Raw genomic sequence first — 15,833 nt, 5'->3', positions numbered from 1 at the left:
CTGAGCTCTAGTTTAGAACCCAGTTGTTTGTGGTATATCTGCACCAGTCCTGATTAGGCAGCAATTAATTAACTAATCCACTGCTAAGAAAAATCTTTCTGATTCAAGCGCCACAAATGAGAGGATTTGTTACTTTTTGTTGTCATATCTTTGAATAGCATTTGGTCAACTAAAGCAAGACATTTAATGGAATTCACTTCTTACTTTGTAAAGTTCTTTAAAATGTGAAAAGGGCTCAATTGCGAAAGGTTTTGAAAAATCCCCGAATGTTTCCTTAACCGATGGACAGCGTCTGGTCTGATGTAAAGAGGAATGAAATGAACTGAGAGGGTCTTGCTTTAAATACCTGGAACTTTGGGGCTAATTCATCTCTTAAGCGTGTGATTAATATTCATCATGACAAAGCACTGGCGAGCAGGTCAAAAGGATCAAACACAACAGAAAGTTAGAAAAGAAGAAAAGGGAAAAAGTGTTTTCCCTAGGTTTACAATTTTTTAGGTGGGACGCCCCTCTAATATAATGGTCAAGGAAACACTGGCTAAAAGCAAAGCAAAACAGGGAAAGGGACGGTTGCACATTAGTTACACATTTGTGCTTTTGCAGCCAACATGGAGGTGACACTTGGTCATGTTAGAAACATTTTAAAGAAGGATTAATTGAGATACATTCAACATGTTGGCAACAGTAAAATATTGTAGTGGAATGTTATTTCCTGTTGCGTGCTTTTGCAGTTTCTTTCATTACATCATCCAAAAGCAGCACAGACCTGTGGTGCTTTCTACACTGTGAAGTGGCCTGAACTTCTCCTGAGGTGGTGGGAGAAAAAACAATCTTGTATTTGAAACAATGGACTTAAATGTCATGACAAATACATCAGATGTGCATGGAGTGATAAAGAGTTCCAAACATAATATGTTTTCTACATTTTCTCATTTCAGGAGAGGGATGGACCCTGTTTTTACCTCATGGTATAATAAGGCATATTTATAGTCTAGGAGCCCAATCTCCCCAATGTTTTATTCTGAACTTGGGTACATCCTGGAACAACTGATTGGAAGACCTAAGTGTCCTCCCTGGAGCATAAAAATGTACAAGATCAGAGATATACAAAGGTGCTAGACCATGCACAGCCTTAAAGCATCAACAATTTGCAATTTGGGATTTGCGGCCATTTGTGGGTCCTTCAGCAAGGCTCTTAATGCTATCTGCTGAGCGAGGTACACCATGAACCTCTATGGCAGGGGATGCTACCAGAATGTGGTGAGATGTCATTCTCTCCCACAACTGGAGATGGATGATGGTTTGGCTTTTATGGACAGGTAAAGTATAAGGGCTAAGACTAGGGATAGATGTGGTGGGGTCCTCCTGAAACCAGGCGGGCTGATGCAACACTGGGTGGAAGAGAGAAAGGAACTGGGGTAGAAAGAGAGTAGTAGGAGTAGTTAGGGGGAGGATAAGATATGGCGGTATGGTAGAGAGGAGTCATAAGACCTTAAGATGAGAACTTCTTCTTTAAACATCATTTAGAAGCACACGTGTGTGTTTATTTATTTATAGTTATACACCTTTTCAGATTCAATGACTGTGGTCTTACGAACACTTTTATATTTGTTATAAAACACTTATTTGTTTAAAAAAAATATTTTAAAAACAAGCAGGGGGTATGCCTGTCCTCTTCTCACCTTCTGTGTACTCTTCTCTATCTACTGCCATACTTTGCCTTCCACTCCCTACTCCCCTACCCCTTTCCTTTACATTTCTCTCTTCCACCCAGCCTGCTGGTTTCAGGAGGATCCAACCACTAAACCCGTCCCTAGTCTTAGCCCTTATACTTTACCTGTCTGAAAAGCAAACTTTTGTCATCATCTGTCTCCAGTTGTGGGGGAGGATGACATCTCCCCACCTTCCGGCAGCCTCCCGGCTTTCCCTGCCGTAGGGGTTCATGGTGTACTTTGCTCAGCGGATAGCACTAAGGGCCTTGCTGAAGGACCCACAACTGGCCACGAACCCTGACCTGCTGTACTACAGTAAGTGGTATCAACCACTGTGCCATCCACCTGCTATACAGGAACATCTTTAGAACTTATACTGACTTGTGGTATCAGTTAATGAGCTTGCACAAAGCCTCTAAATCACACTAACAAAATGAGCTCTCATGGCTTGACAGGGAACTGAACCCCACCCTGCCATACCACAGTTAGTGGTATTAACCACTGTGCCATCCACCTGCTATACAGGAACATCTTTAGAACTTATACTGACTTGTGGCATCGGTTAATGAGCTTGGACAGTCATCTAAATCAGACTCACAAATCGATTTCTTCTCTTTGTATTTACTGCCCCTAGGGTCAATTTTCATGAAATATGGGTTGTCTTTTCACTGTTATGCAGATGATATTCAAATCTATTTATGCCACTGAATGTGAAGAGGAGCAACTCACTACATACCCTGGTGGACTGCTTGAGCGAATTAAAACATGGTTATCATGTAACCTCTTACATATTAATGAAAGTAAGACAGTGTTTTAATTGGTAGCTCAGGTTTTGTTAATCCTGATATTCTTAACCCATTGGCCCCTTAATCTAAGGCCTCATGTGAAGAATCTTGGGGTGATATTTAATAGTGCTCTTAAGCTGGATGAACAGATAACTGCAACATTTTCCTTTAAAAGGCAAAACCCAGCATCAACTTATATTTGCATACCACTGAAATATTTAATTCAAAAACATCTTGAAGAATGTGGCACAAATATGAACTATCAACATCAATTTGACAAATCAAACTGGGAATTTAAGAGATAAAGCCTGCAATGTGTACATAGAGGTATACCATGAACCTCTATGGCAGGGGATGCTACCAGAATGTGGTGAGATGTCATTCTCTCCCACAACTGGAGATGGATGATGGTTTGGCTTTTATGGACAGGTAAAGTATAAGGGCTAAGACTAGGGATAGATGTGGTGGGGTCCTCCTGAAACCAGGCGGGCTGATGCAACACTGGGTGGAAGAGAGAAAGGAACTGGGGTAGAAAGAGAGTAGTAGGAGTAGGTAGGGGGAGGATAAGATATGGCGGTATGGTAGAGAGGAGTCATAAGACCTTAAGATGAGAACTTCTTCTTTAAACATCATTTAGAAGCACACGTGTGTGTTTATTTATTTATAGTTATACACCTTTTCAGATTCAATGACTGTGGTCTTACGAACACTTTTATATTTGTTATAAAACACTTATTTGTTTAAAAAAAATATTTTAAAAACAAGCAGGGGGTATGCCTGTCCTCTTCTCACCTTCTGTGTACTCTTCTCTATCTACTGCCATACTTTGCCTTCCACTCCCTACTCCCCTACCCCTTTCCTTTACATTTCTCTCTTCCACCCAGCCTGCTGGTTTCAGGAGGATCCAACCACTAAACCCGTCCCTAGTCTTAGCCCTTATACTTTACCTGTCTGAAAAGCAAACTTTTGTCATCATCTGTCTCCAGTTGTGGGGGAGGATGACATCTCCCCACCTTCCGGCAGCCTCCCGGCTTTCCCTGCCGTAGGGGTTCATGGTGTACTTTGCTCAGCGGATAGCACTAAGGGCCTTGCTGAAGGACCCACAACTGGCCACGAACCCTGACCTGCCGTACCAGAGTCAGTGGTATCAACCACTGTGCCATCCACCTGCTGTACAGGAAGACCTTTGGAACTTGTACTGACTTCTGGTATCAGTTAATGCTATTGCACAAAGCCTCTAAATCACACTCACAAAATGAGCGCTCATGGCTTGACAGGGAACTGAACCCCACCCTGCCATACCACAGTCAGTGGTATCAACCACTGTGCCATCCCCCTGCTATACAAGAACACCTTTAGAACTTATACTGACTTGTGGCATCGGTTAATGAGCTTGGACAAGCCTCTAAATCAGACTCACAAAACAATTTCTTCTCTTTGTATTTACTGCCCCTAGGGTCAATTTTCATGAAATATGGGTTGTCTTTTCACTGTTATGCAGATGATATTCAAATCTATTTATGCCACTGAATGTGAAGAGGAGCAACTCACTACATACCCTGGTGGACTGCTTGAGCGAATTAAAACATGGTTATCATGTAACCTCTTACATATTAATGAAAGTAAGACAGTGTTTTAATTGGTAGCTCAGGTTTTGTTAATCCTGATATTCTTAACCCATTGGCCCCTTAATCTAAGGCCTCATGTGAAGAATCTTGGGGTGATATTTAATAGTGCTCTTAAGCTGGATGAACAGATAAAATCTGTGGTCAAGGCCAGCTTTTTTCAGTTGAGACTACTCGCTAAGGATAAACACTTTCTTTTAATGATTTTGAAAAGGCAATTCATGCCTTTATTAGTTCTAGACTTGATTATTGTAACACACTACGTATATACTGGCATTTGTCAAGCTTCATTATCTCGGCTCCAGTTGGTCCAAAATGCAGCTGCTCGTCTTCTGACGAATACACGGCCTTTTGAGCACATAACCCCAGTTCTTACCTCACTCCATTGGCTTCCTGTTCATTTTAGGATTGATTTTAAATTGTTGATGCTTTAAGGCTGTGCATGGTCTAGCACCTTTGTATATCTCTGATCTTGTACATTTTTATGCTCCAGGGAGGACACTTAGGTCTTCCAATCAGTTGTTCCAGGATGTACCCAAGTTCAGAATAAAACACTGGGGAGATCGGGCTCCTATACTATGGAATAGTCTGCCACGGGATATTAGATCTGCTCCTAACCTGACTGTTTTTCGATCACTCCCTAAAACTCTGCTGTATTCGCAGGCCTTTAACAACTCTGATTGATGGTTTTGTGCATTTTTGCTATTTTATTGTGTATGTGTGATTTATCTGGTTTTATTCTTTTCTCTGTTTTACTGTAAAGCACCATGTACCTTAGGTTTAGAAGGGTGCTATATAAATAAATTTTGCTTGCTTGCTTGTTTGATTTGTTGTGCAGCCCTAATAAATATCTATTTCAGTAGACTTCTTACAGTGGTTACCAGGGGCAGTACAGTTTCTGTATTAATCTGCATTCACTCTTTCATTTCAGAGTAGAGCTGTCAGTTATCACAACCAGGGGGTTGTGATTTGGGTGACATTCATATGTTGACTCAGTTGCTAATAATGCAGAAAGTCTTTCTCCAGAGTGGCTGCCTTGGTTTAAATAGGCTCTCCCACACCTCTCCAGAATGGTCTTTTGTCATACAGGGTTACGCTGTCTCCTTCGACGACGACATATTTTAAGACACGCGCTCTGTGTCCGCGGGTGGGAGTGTGCTCACCTGTGTGTGTGTGTGTGCCCCCCTAATATAATGGTAGGGGAAGCACTGGGTGTGTTAAGTTACGTGTACAGATAAATGACCCAGGCTTGTTTGAACAGAGGGTGTGTGTGTCAAGTGGAAAAACTTGAACAGTCTGCAGGGCCGTGCCAGTTTGAATTTATAAATCATTTTATTGGTTTTACAGTTTGATGTGAAATAATGTTTCCTTTGCAGCAGTCCCTGCACAGCGATGTCGAGACGTACACTCACCAGCCACTTTCTTAGGTCCACCTGTATAATTGTATGCACTTCAGTGCAACATGTCTGCCTTAACATCTGTGTTTATGAAGCTCAAAATGTTTCAGTTGTTGGTGAAATCGTCATAAATGTGTAAATTATATGTTTATTATTCAGGTCATAGTTAAAGGTGGTGGTGTGCTGGACAGCATTATATTTAGAGGTGTTTCTATATTTTTTTCCCTCCCCAGCTCCATACATGAGAGGGTCAGAATATTAGGAACACCTCTAAATATAATGCTGCCCAGTCCACCACTACCTTTAACTATGGCCTCAATAATAAATATATAATTGAATTTATACATTCACCAAAAGTAAACATGATGAGCTTCATAAACACAGATGTTAAGGCGGAAGTGTTGCACCGAAGTGCGTACACATCTACAGAAACAAATACAGTGAGAAAAATAATCGTAGGTCACAGTTTGTGGTGTTCTATTAAACAAAGTTTTTTTTTTTTTTTTTTTATATTTTTGCTGTCCAGTAGAAACTCTCCTTCTCAACAATAGGCCCAATCACATGGTGCCTAAATTTCCTCCTCCATTGTCCTACCAGCCTCATGGAGATAGGAGAGCGTGGCCCCTTTTGCTTCATATTTGTATGTACATGGTCCAGAACAGTCCACCAGGGTCTGTCTGATGATTGTACTTTGTCCATGTTGCAAATGTCCTTTTGTCCACATCCCAGACAGTCCTTGAGTAGCACGTCTTGCCTGTCCACTATTGACTGGTTGACATATCTGTCCAAAGACCCGCTAGACCCGACCTCCCATGCTCCCCATTGTTTCCATCCGCATCTGTTTCACGCCCTCTCCAGGTCTTTGTATTTCTTGCGAAGGACAGACACTTGGTCTTTGAAGAGTACAGGGTCCAGCCGAAACTGAGAGTGGACCAGAGGCATGTAGCCAAACCAGCTGGCGAAAGTGTTGACACACTCCTGCCGCTGGTTGAAGTGCTCTGGGTTGGCCCAGGGGACACTCTTCGTACCCTGAGAAGTCAAACAGGACAGTGTCATTTAACATCTCGTCATGAGATTTGAGTAAACTACATCAACAGACCATAGTGAATGAGACAAATGGCCGCCTACCTGTGGACTGGGCAACTCTTTGTACTGCTTCCTCTGAGCCACTTTGATTGGGGGCAAGTGAGTTACAGCAGACACCAGGAAGTTCATCAGGATGTCCTCACAGTTGGAGGTGCGATCCACCAGAGCCCGCAGAGACTGGGGCAGGTAGTGGGAAAACAGGTAGTGATAGTACCTGTGGGGCCAGAGAAAAGTGTTACACAGACAGTGTATAATACATTTTTTTTTAAAAAGGACAATGGATTTCTTTTTAGATTTTTTCTATGTGCGTCTCATGCTGCAGATAGAAATCCAATCTATCAAATGTGTCGGCCCACACTGAATTCGAGACGTGCATAAAACATGCCTTTCCCCTAGAACCTTTGTTTTTTTTACGCTTTGTGTCAGTTTTTCCCCCTCTGCTGTGTTTAGTGAAGCATAATCTCTACAGACAGCTGTTTAAATCAGACAAATCCCAATATATCTATTATGACTGATCAGGTGCTTTTATTTTCACTTTCACTCACCCTCTGTAACAGGCTGGGGAAAATCAATAAAGCCATAGGCTACATAAAGATGCGATTTCCTCTGAGCTTACATGGAAACTATTTCTGTCACGTATGTGTGTGATGTCTGTCAGCCTGGTGAAGACTGTTCAGCCGCTGTTCTGATGACAAAGACGTCTCGCTTTCAGTGTGGATTCCCAGTTAGTAGTCATAAACTGGGTCATTAAATCGCTTTCTGTAATTAACACAAGGATCACAGGTTCGATTCCCACGACTGGTCATGCGCAGTATCTGTCAGTATCGCTCTTTGTCCCCACAGTCCAGCTGGCTGCACCGCAGTGAAACAGAAAGGCACGAGTTAAAGCACATGAACCCATCGAATAAATACAAAACTAAAGAGAATAAAGAATGAGTACAAAAGTTAAAGCAATTTTCAAAATGTAAGTTATTTGTAAATAATAGAGTGTTGCTTGTTAGACACACACCAGATAAACTAAATGCGATTCCATAAAGGTTATAGTGACACCTCCTGAACACAGATCTCACCATGCCGCTAATTTTCTCTTCAATACACATTGTTTTACTCTTCCAGGAATATTTTGTTTCATCTGTTGCCAGTGTGCAAAACGTGTTCTGTCTCACTAGGATTAGTCTGTAATCACGATTTTAGGCTCTTGTACTCACACTGACAGTACAGTAAATCTCTTTAGACAAGAACATCTGCTAAACACCTAAAATAAGAATGTAGCAGAATAAATGGATCCCTGACAGGTGGAGGTCAGGTAACCAGTACCTGCATGGCAACATCGACAGGATGCTGTGATTTATGTTGATGATATGTATCTGGGACAAGTTAACCATTTCTCCACCAGTAGAATTTAGTATTCATAGTGCACAACAAACCCAAACCTCTGTGCAACAGTGCATCTGTTCTCTACTCCTCAAGGTTTCAAGGCAGGGGGGTTTTAGTGCAGTGCTTTCGATTCATTTTTCTATTTCTATTCTGCTGGTAATTTTGCATTACTATTGTTTTTGCAGAGTAGCTCTCTTGTGAAAAGCCATTTGGTGTGGTGTCACGTCATTTTACTAACACAGTAGGTAATTAGATAATTTTGTGTTAAAAGACCAGATTGAAAGCTCAAACAATTAGCAAGACACGTTCAAAGTGACTGCTCATTGTTTTGTCTCCGTTTAATGGTGAAACGGTGTTATCTGAGGTAATGCTGTCAACGAAACCGCTGATAAAAATGACCACACTGACTCAGAATGTCACACGGTGTCAGCAGGTTTTGGAGTACCTTGTCGGTGGAGTAATCATATTCACATTTACACTGTTTTTCTTTTGGAAATGGAAAGTCGAGTATAGGAAATCTTCCTAGCTCTGTTTATTAGGAGACAGGTTTCACAAGTTACTGTAATATCTCAGCTAGATCTATAAAAACATTTCACTGCAAAATATCTTGTTTACTTTTTCTGTTTGCTGGTTTCTTATTTGTGCTTTTATTGTACATTGTGTCCAGATTTGTTCTGTTTGCTTTGCTACTCGTTCTTTTATTTGTAAAAATTTGCCTTGTGCTTTGGAAAAGTTAATTAAAAACCTTGAGTTGCAGTAAAATAACAAAAGCTTTTATAGTGCTAAGTTGCATTTCCTGTTTTTTCTTTTACATTACTGGTGTACCTGTGGTAGAAGGCAGCTCCAGTCAGGACGATGGAGTAGTCGTTGGTCCATTTAGATGTGTAGCCCCAGGCGCGCTTCAGGGGATCCCAGAAATGGCTCCTGGGAGGGTAGCCAACGATCCGCTCAGGGAAGCTCCGCCACACCAAGAAGGCAAAGTTCACCTACAAGTAAAGAAAATGAACACTCAGATATTGTTGCTGTCAGGAAAATTGATTCTGACGTGTATGCACATCTGCTTGTGTGTTTATTAATAACAAGTGTACACACACCTCACTGGTTAGTAGGACCGTATCCTCGTCCAGACTCAGCACTGCTTCTGTCTCTATGGCAACGTGAGGTAGAAATCGACTGGTCGTCTGAGAGAGAAACACAGTAGTAACTTAGTCCTGGATCTGTTCTGTCTGACCTGAGCTTTGACAGATTATGGGAAGGAGTGAGAGATGATCATGTTACAGTAAACCATGCTGAGTGACTAAGATGAGTGAATCACTATAGATTGTGTTGTGAGAGGGGAAAAAGAAGGCAGACGGGGAGAGGGAGATGGAGAAGAAACATCGAGAATGAGTGACATTTATGAAACGCCACATGGATCACCGGACATGTCAGATAGACACGGATAGGAGGAAACACAGAGAAAAATAGACATCAAGGAGAAAGACCAGAGATTCATGAACCCACTGAGCAACTGACAGTTTGTCATGCTGTCACTCAGACGTTCAGTGTGAGCTGCGAGCGCCTTTGACCCTCACCTTCCTTCTGCCGTCTGTCACGGTGAGCGGGACGGGCATGGCAGGCCATTTGCTCCGATTGGGTGGTGGTTTTTCACTGTTCCAGAGAATGATGATCTGCAGCAGCAGGGGATGGGAATTTTACATCACACTTACACAGATAGACTGACCAGAGATAACGGGTGATATCAATCCACCAGAAGGCTAGGCAGACGTGTTTCCTCATCGGAATATTATGGTTACCTCATCATACACAGAAAAGACTGCACAACACATGTTATAAAAGTCACGATTTGTCATAATGTTTACTCAGAGCTTGGTACAATTACCTGTGAGCAGTACTTTGACTTGGAGACCACCTGAAGCAGCTTCATGATTGGCTGAGACTGGGAGACCAATGGGGAGACGGCGTGGATGACAGCAGTGAATTCCTGACCTGGACTGACCCCTGAACACAGTCACAGACAATAATATGAGGATAAGAAAGAATCTGTTACCTGTTTGAATATTTCGTAGATGATCTTAGACACAAAAAACATGAAAATGTATCTGTATTACTTAGTGTTGGGGAGTAGTGAACTTTGTGTCATTAAACTAGTAGTTTTAACTACAGTTAGCTTGTGGGTAGTTCAACTACATTCATATTTGTGTAGTGACTGAAGTAGTTAGTTAACTACTGCAACTGCAAATAATTTTGGGTCATGAAAGGAAAGAAATTACTCTTTATTTTTGTTTTGCATATATTTTTATGTTTTATACTGTAGTTTTTTAGAAAATACAAAATCCAAATTTGTTTACAAGAAACATGTCTGTTTAGGACAGTTTTTTTTGTCTCAGGTAAATAAACTCAACTGAGTAGCATCTTTTGCTGGCATGTTTTTAAAAATGTACCTCCACAGCTCTCACATAATAGTCTACACTATGCCTAATGAGCAATCAAAATCTGCATGTGTACAGATTTATTTAAATCAAGTGTGAGTTTACCTAATCCCAGGTAGTAGAAAGGGAAATGTGCGAGGTGAGTCGAGTACTCTGGGAGGACCAGCAGACCTCCTGGCAGGGAGTTCCACATATACTTGTTCCTTGATATGTGAGAGAACACACGGTCCTTAATGATCTGAGGAGAGACAAAAACATGGATGGTTTTGGATGTGAGTTGCATTATGGGAAGCAGAGAGAACATGTTGGCTTTGCGGAGTGAACTGGTTGTTGTGCTCATCTAGTATAAGTCAGAATCTCAGAACTCACTGTAAACGCCACTGCCGGTGGGTTCACATATTACAGCAATCCATAACAATACATGCACTTTACATTTCATGCCAACAGGAGGTGTTAATGCAGCGGCGAAGGCCACCGTCCACTGAAACCCTCTGCCTTAGTGACCTCAGGCTGACTACACAGCCGTCTCTCACAGGAGAGGGTCCCCGTGCTGTATGTATGTAAGCAGCTTATCACCAACCTCCAGAACCTCTCCCTTATTATCTCTAGCATAATAGCAGCACATACACCAGGGGCTGCCAGACTTGCCTTTCTCAACATCAGAGTACAAAACCTACCACTCACTGTGTGATTTCTTCAGATTTCAGTGTGGTTAAATCAGTTGTTTGCCCACATTTTTAATGTGCTAATGTTGACTTTGGCAGTGTGTGCGAAAACATATTAAAAGTTATTTATTTTCATATATTATCTAACCCTTGGCTAACCTTCAAATGACTTATCTTAACTGGAGTAACAACCTTTGAAGAACATTCCTTCTCAACTTGTTCAAAAAGGTAAAACAAAAGATACTGGAAACTTTCTGAATATGACCTGTAGCAATGAGAAACAATTTCTCACAGTGTGACAATAGGGAGCACACTAAGGAAGAAAGCGGCAGGCTGGGGCAGATATTTGTAACATAATGATATATTTCTATACATTAGGGGATTTCTCTGAGACTTCAGGCAGGTCAGATGTGGACTGCTTTGAAAATGTTCAGTAGGCCACAACAGTTCAACACAGAGCCGACAGTAAAAGACTGGAGCATGGGCCAGGAGCCAACCACATAATCATAATGATAAAAGGGTGGTTTGATTCAAATGTAAAAACTCAGTAGGAAAGCCTTTCTGAAAGAGAACTGATGATAGCACATGGGCAGAAAACCGCAGGGACTGTATTTACAGCAACAGCTTCTTTTTGTAGATGTTTTCACTGGATTCTTTATGGTGCTGCACGTTCCTGAACACAGCTGTATGGGAACATATAGATAAGCAGACTATTTAGAGTTCTGAAACATTTCAATTAGTTTTGAAGTCAATATTCAGCAGCCAAAAGAAACATTTATGGGTGATCAGAAGTTCTAGTCCTCGTTGTGGCACTAGAGGGGTCAATGCTTAGATCCGATATTATACAGTCAGGAATTGTATTTAAAACCACTACCTTTTGTAACAACGTCTATTTCAGTTGAATTTTTCACACTGATTTCAGTTTTGGTGATTCTGACAGGTCAAGTCATCACTCGTACGAAACTGCCTGTGCAGACGTTTAAGATAGAGTCCAAAACAGAGGAAGCTATCGTAGCTTAGCCACTCAAACTTAACCCTTTGTTTAACCCTCCTCTGTCATAGTATAAACTGCTTCGGAAAAGAGGAATGGTTTTTGTATAGTTATGAGAAAGGCCAGATTGGACCTATTTGGATTGTTTTTAATGACTTTGGGTGAAAAACCTCCTCTTATTATTGCAAAATCTGCCTTGCTCACTTGCAGGCTGTATTGTACCACTACTAGCTAAAGCCTATACAATCCCAAATGGAGCGGGAACGTGAAGGTGAGCATGACTTAAAGCTTGTTCTGGGAGACGATTAAAAGGCCAATTAAGTACTGTAAGTTGAAATAAGTGCCTATCTTATGATCTCAGTTCTTTCACAAAAAAGCATAGAAGTGTACCCAAACTATTTTTTAGCAAGACTTTTAAAGAAAGTGATTGCCCATTTTCCCCTGCTTGCCAGCTACATTTCCAGCTAGCCCTGCAAGTAGTCGCAATGTCACCACACCTCTACCAAAGGTGTGCGGATTTTGTTTTGCCTCCTTCTGTGACCAGGCCTGTAGGGTGAGTATGTTGAGGCTTTGGGCTGACCTCTAGTGTGGTGAGCACTATCTTGTCCACCGAGGAAAAGTAAGCTTCCCACAACATCTGGGTCCTCTGTCTGAGGACCAGGACTCTCTCATTTCCTACTGCTCTCACTGTGGATGGCACCTGAAGAGAAAAGAAGAGCAAAATATCTGTTCAGAGAAATCAAAATCAAAAGAAAAAGAAAAAGAGGAGCCGAGAAGAAAAACCCACAAGTTTCACATCAGCTGTTTTTAAAGAAAGCCTCCCGTCTTAAAATAGACCGTAAAGGAGAAAAAGGAGGTAAGTGACATGTGATCAAAACTGTATAAATGGTTGTTTAATCTGGCCCCCTAAAAAACATTTGACACAGCTGATTTGGGGCCTGTTGTTAAGATAATTAGTGCTTAATTAGTAAGGACTAAAGTGGGGGTTTCAAGTGAATCGCCAAAATTGATTTAATAGAGATTTAAGCTCAATGGCTCAATTAAAGTAGAAGAAGCCATGTTGAACCAAGAGAAGTGTGAGCAGTTTGACTCCTGTGAACCCTTAGTCTTCACACAGATAGCACTTTGTCTAATGAGCTCCAGTTAAAGAAGTCAGGAGGCTGATGAATCTCTTTCTCTGCATTTTTAAAATTCTTTTCCTTGTTCCTTCTCTCGGTTTCTCTTTTCACACCTCTCTTCCTCCACGTTTCAGTACCTTTCTCCTTTTCTCTCCTCTAAGTATCTGAAGAACAGCTTCAGTTTAGCATTGTTCTCAGTTTGTCTGAAGGGTCTGCCCACACTCCCTAACCTCCGATCAGAGGCAGTGTGAATATTTGCGTGTTATACATATGTATGTTTCCATGTGAGACTTTTGCAGGTGTGGAGAAATCAATCCAGTTCAGCACAGATTTGAATATGTCCCCTGCGTTGAGCTCTCAGGGCCTTGTTCCCCATTCGTTAGCTGAATGCCAATTCGTATCCTCTGTCGGTTGAGACTGAAGAGGATCAGTGCAGAGGAGACATGATGTGGTTTGTGTGAAGGAGAAAAATTGTAGTTGTAGCTAAGAGTGAGTTCTGTTGTGCTCTACATGTGAGGAAACAAAGACACAGAGGGTGAGTGAGTGAAGTGAAGCTGGATTAAGGCCCCTCTGGGATTTCAAATGGCCCCAACCTGTAACCACATCATTTGATACAAGTAATGCCTGCTTTGTAGCTCATGGCTGATGCTTGGCAGGTGAACCTCTGTGCTTAACACAGTGTGTTTACATGGACATGAGTATCCCAGTTATGATCGGGTATGTACAGTAAACATCATATCCCGATTTCAGGAAACGATAAGCTCTTATCCTGGTTTTGAGAAACCCGAATATGCTAGGTGGAGTACTCTGAAAGAAACCAGGATACTGTTACATGTATACATCTTATCCAGGTTTCTGAAGGTTCCAGACCATCTGCACAGCTGCATTTCATGGTTGGCGCGATGAAGAGATGGAATTTTGATTTTTCGTAAATGTACTTGATATTTAGCTGGAGAAAATGTGGCCATGCTGCCCTCTTCAAATAAATAGTGCACAAGTTAGCATTTCATGGTTGGCGCGATGAAGAGACGGAATTTTGACTTTTCGTAAATGTATTTGATATTTAGCTGGAGAAAACGTGGCCATGCTGGCCTCTTCAAATAAATAGTGCAGGATGCAGGTTTCCCAACAGTTACAGTGGAACAAATCAGATCACTGTGGGAAATCCTGAAGAAAAATGACTACATGGCCAAACATCAAAACAAACAAAAAGGGTTTAGTCCAGCAACGTTTAAATTCTTGAAAATATTGTATTACATGCATCATCCACTTTCCACTGTGGAGGAGTGAGGAGTTGACATCTGCTTCCCTGTCCATCAGATACTGGGCCTACTAGGTTACACTACCTCCAGGTAGTGTTAAGATGCTTAACGGTTATTAATGTTAGTATGTAGGCCCACATATCCTAAGCCTTTTTCATTATGAAAAACAAATAGTTTTACAGAAACATTTTTACCTAATGGCCATTGATATAGATGGATATAGAAGATGACAGGATACTAGTTTTTATCATGTTTTTATTATTATGCATGTCACCTAGGATCCTTTGCAACTTCTACAGCTGCATCATTGAGAGCATCTTGACCAGCTGCTTCACCGTCTGGTATGGCAGCACTACTGCTATGGACCGCAAGAGCCTGCAGAGAGTGGTAAAGACTGTATAGAAGATCACCAGGACTCCACTGCCCTCTCTCTGCAGAGCATTTACCACCGCAGGGCGAGTAGGAAGGCTGCCTCCATCCTCAAAGACGCCACCCATCCCCAGCACGGACTGTTCACCTCCCTACCCTCTGGCCGGAGGTTCAGAAGTGTGAAATGCAGGACCTCTAGACTGAAAAACTCTTTTTTTCCCTCTGCCATCAGACTCCTAAACAGCTGAGGAGTTTACTACCAGGAAATACGTGTTGTGCTGTTTACATTCTCAGTTTGCACATAATTGCACATTGACTGTTGACTGCTGCTCCCATGCAGCATACATTCTCCGTTATATTCTTATATATTTTTATTATATTGCTGCATTTGCTACTTAGAGTGCCTTATTTCTTGTGTTACTTATTTATCTACTTTATATTTCATTTGTATTTTGTGGCATTCATGTGGACGGCAAAGTAAGAATTTCATTGTACAGGGAAACACGTTTCCTAACTGTGCATATGATAATAAACACTTTGACCTTGACCATGTATAGAGGGATATATGTAACCAGATTTCTCTATCTCCATGTAAACACCATATGCCGCACATGATCAAAACTGGGACACTAATTGTCCATGTAAACGCATTCAGAGATGGATTATATTTCTTGGGAATCAAAGCAAATCCAGGCTCTTTGAATGAGCATCTTTAGGTGAAAAATGTTTTCAACTGATCTGCTTCTTCTAAAAACCAAAACCAACAGCAAATGTATGTCTGTAGGTGTGCACATGTGAGTGTGTATGTTCAGACCCATGCACACATGCTTACAAGTGTTACCTGTAGTAGTAATCTCTCATCTCCCTCAATGACTGCCTGGTTCCACTGTATGACATCAGAAAATGGCAGCTCCCAACCATTACTCAGCAAAACTGGGATACACGCTGCCTGGACACACACACACACACACACACACACACAAACACATATAAGAATTTAGAGAGACACAGAGG

At 41.5% G+C, this 15,833-nt stretch overlaps 1 protein-coding gene across 5 annotated transcripts in view; it reads right to left on the bottom strand.

The window, feature by feature from the left end:
• Positions 1–6,014: 6,014 nt before the first annotated feature.
• The window catches only part of ext1c (exostoses (multiple) 1c), a 77,074-nt gene continuing 67,255 nt past the window's right edge, over positions 6,015–15,833 (bottom strand). For all 5 annotated transcript variants that reach the window (XM_020597530.1, XM_020597529.1, XM_020597533.1 and 2 more), the window contains exons 5-12: positions 12,651–12,770; positions 10,520–10,652; positions 9,865–9,983; positions 9,557–9,652; positions 9,077–9,163; positions 8,808–8,968; positions 6,648–6,819; positions 6,015–6,548 (exon numbers count right to left, since the gene is read on the bottom strand). In XM_020597530.1, the coding sequence (XP_020453186.1) occupies positions 6,363–6,548; positions 6,648–6,819; positions 8,808–8,968; positions 9,077–9,163; positions 9,557–9,652; positions 9,865–9,983; positions 10,520–10,652; positions 12,651–12,770 (1,074 nt within the window). In that variant the 3' untranslated portion in view covers positions 6,015–6,362. The remainder of the gene's footprint in view (positions 6,549–6,647; positions 6,820–8,807; positions 8,969–9,076; positions 9,164–9,556; positions 9,653–9,864; positions 9,984–10,519; positions 10,653–12,650; positions 12,771–15,833) is intronic.

Source organism: Monopterus albus, unplaced genomic scaffold, assembly GCF_001952655.1.
Source record: "Monopterus albus unplaced genomic scaffold, M_albus_1.0 scaffold34.1, whole genome shotgun sequence".
Classification (NCBI taxonomy): domain Eukaryota; kingdom Metazoa; phylum Chordata; class Actinopteri; order Synbranchiformes; family Synbranchidae; genus Monopterus; species Monopterus albus.
Note: the sequence above shows the minus strand (reverse complement) of the source record. Positions and strands in the feature narration are given on the sequence as shown.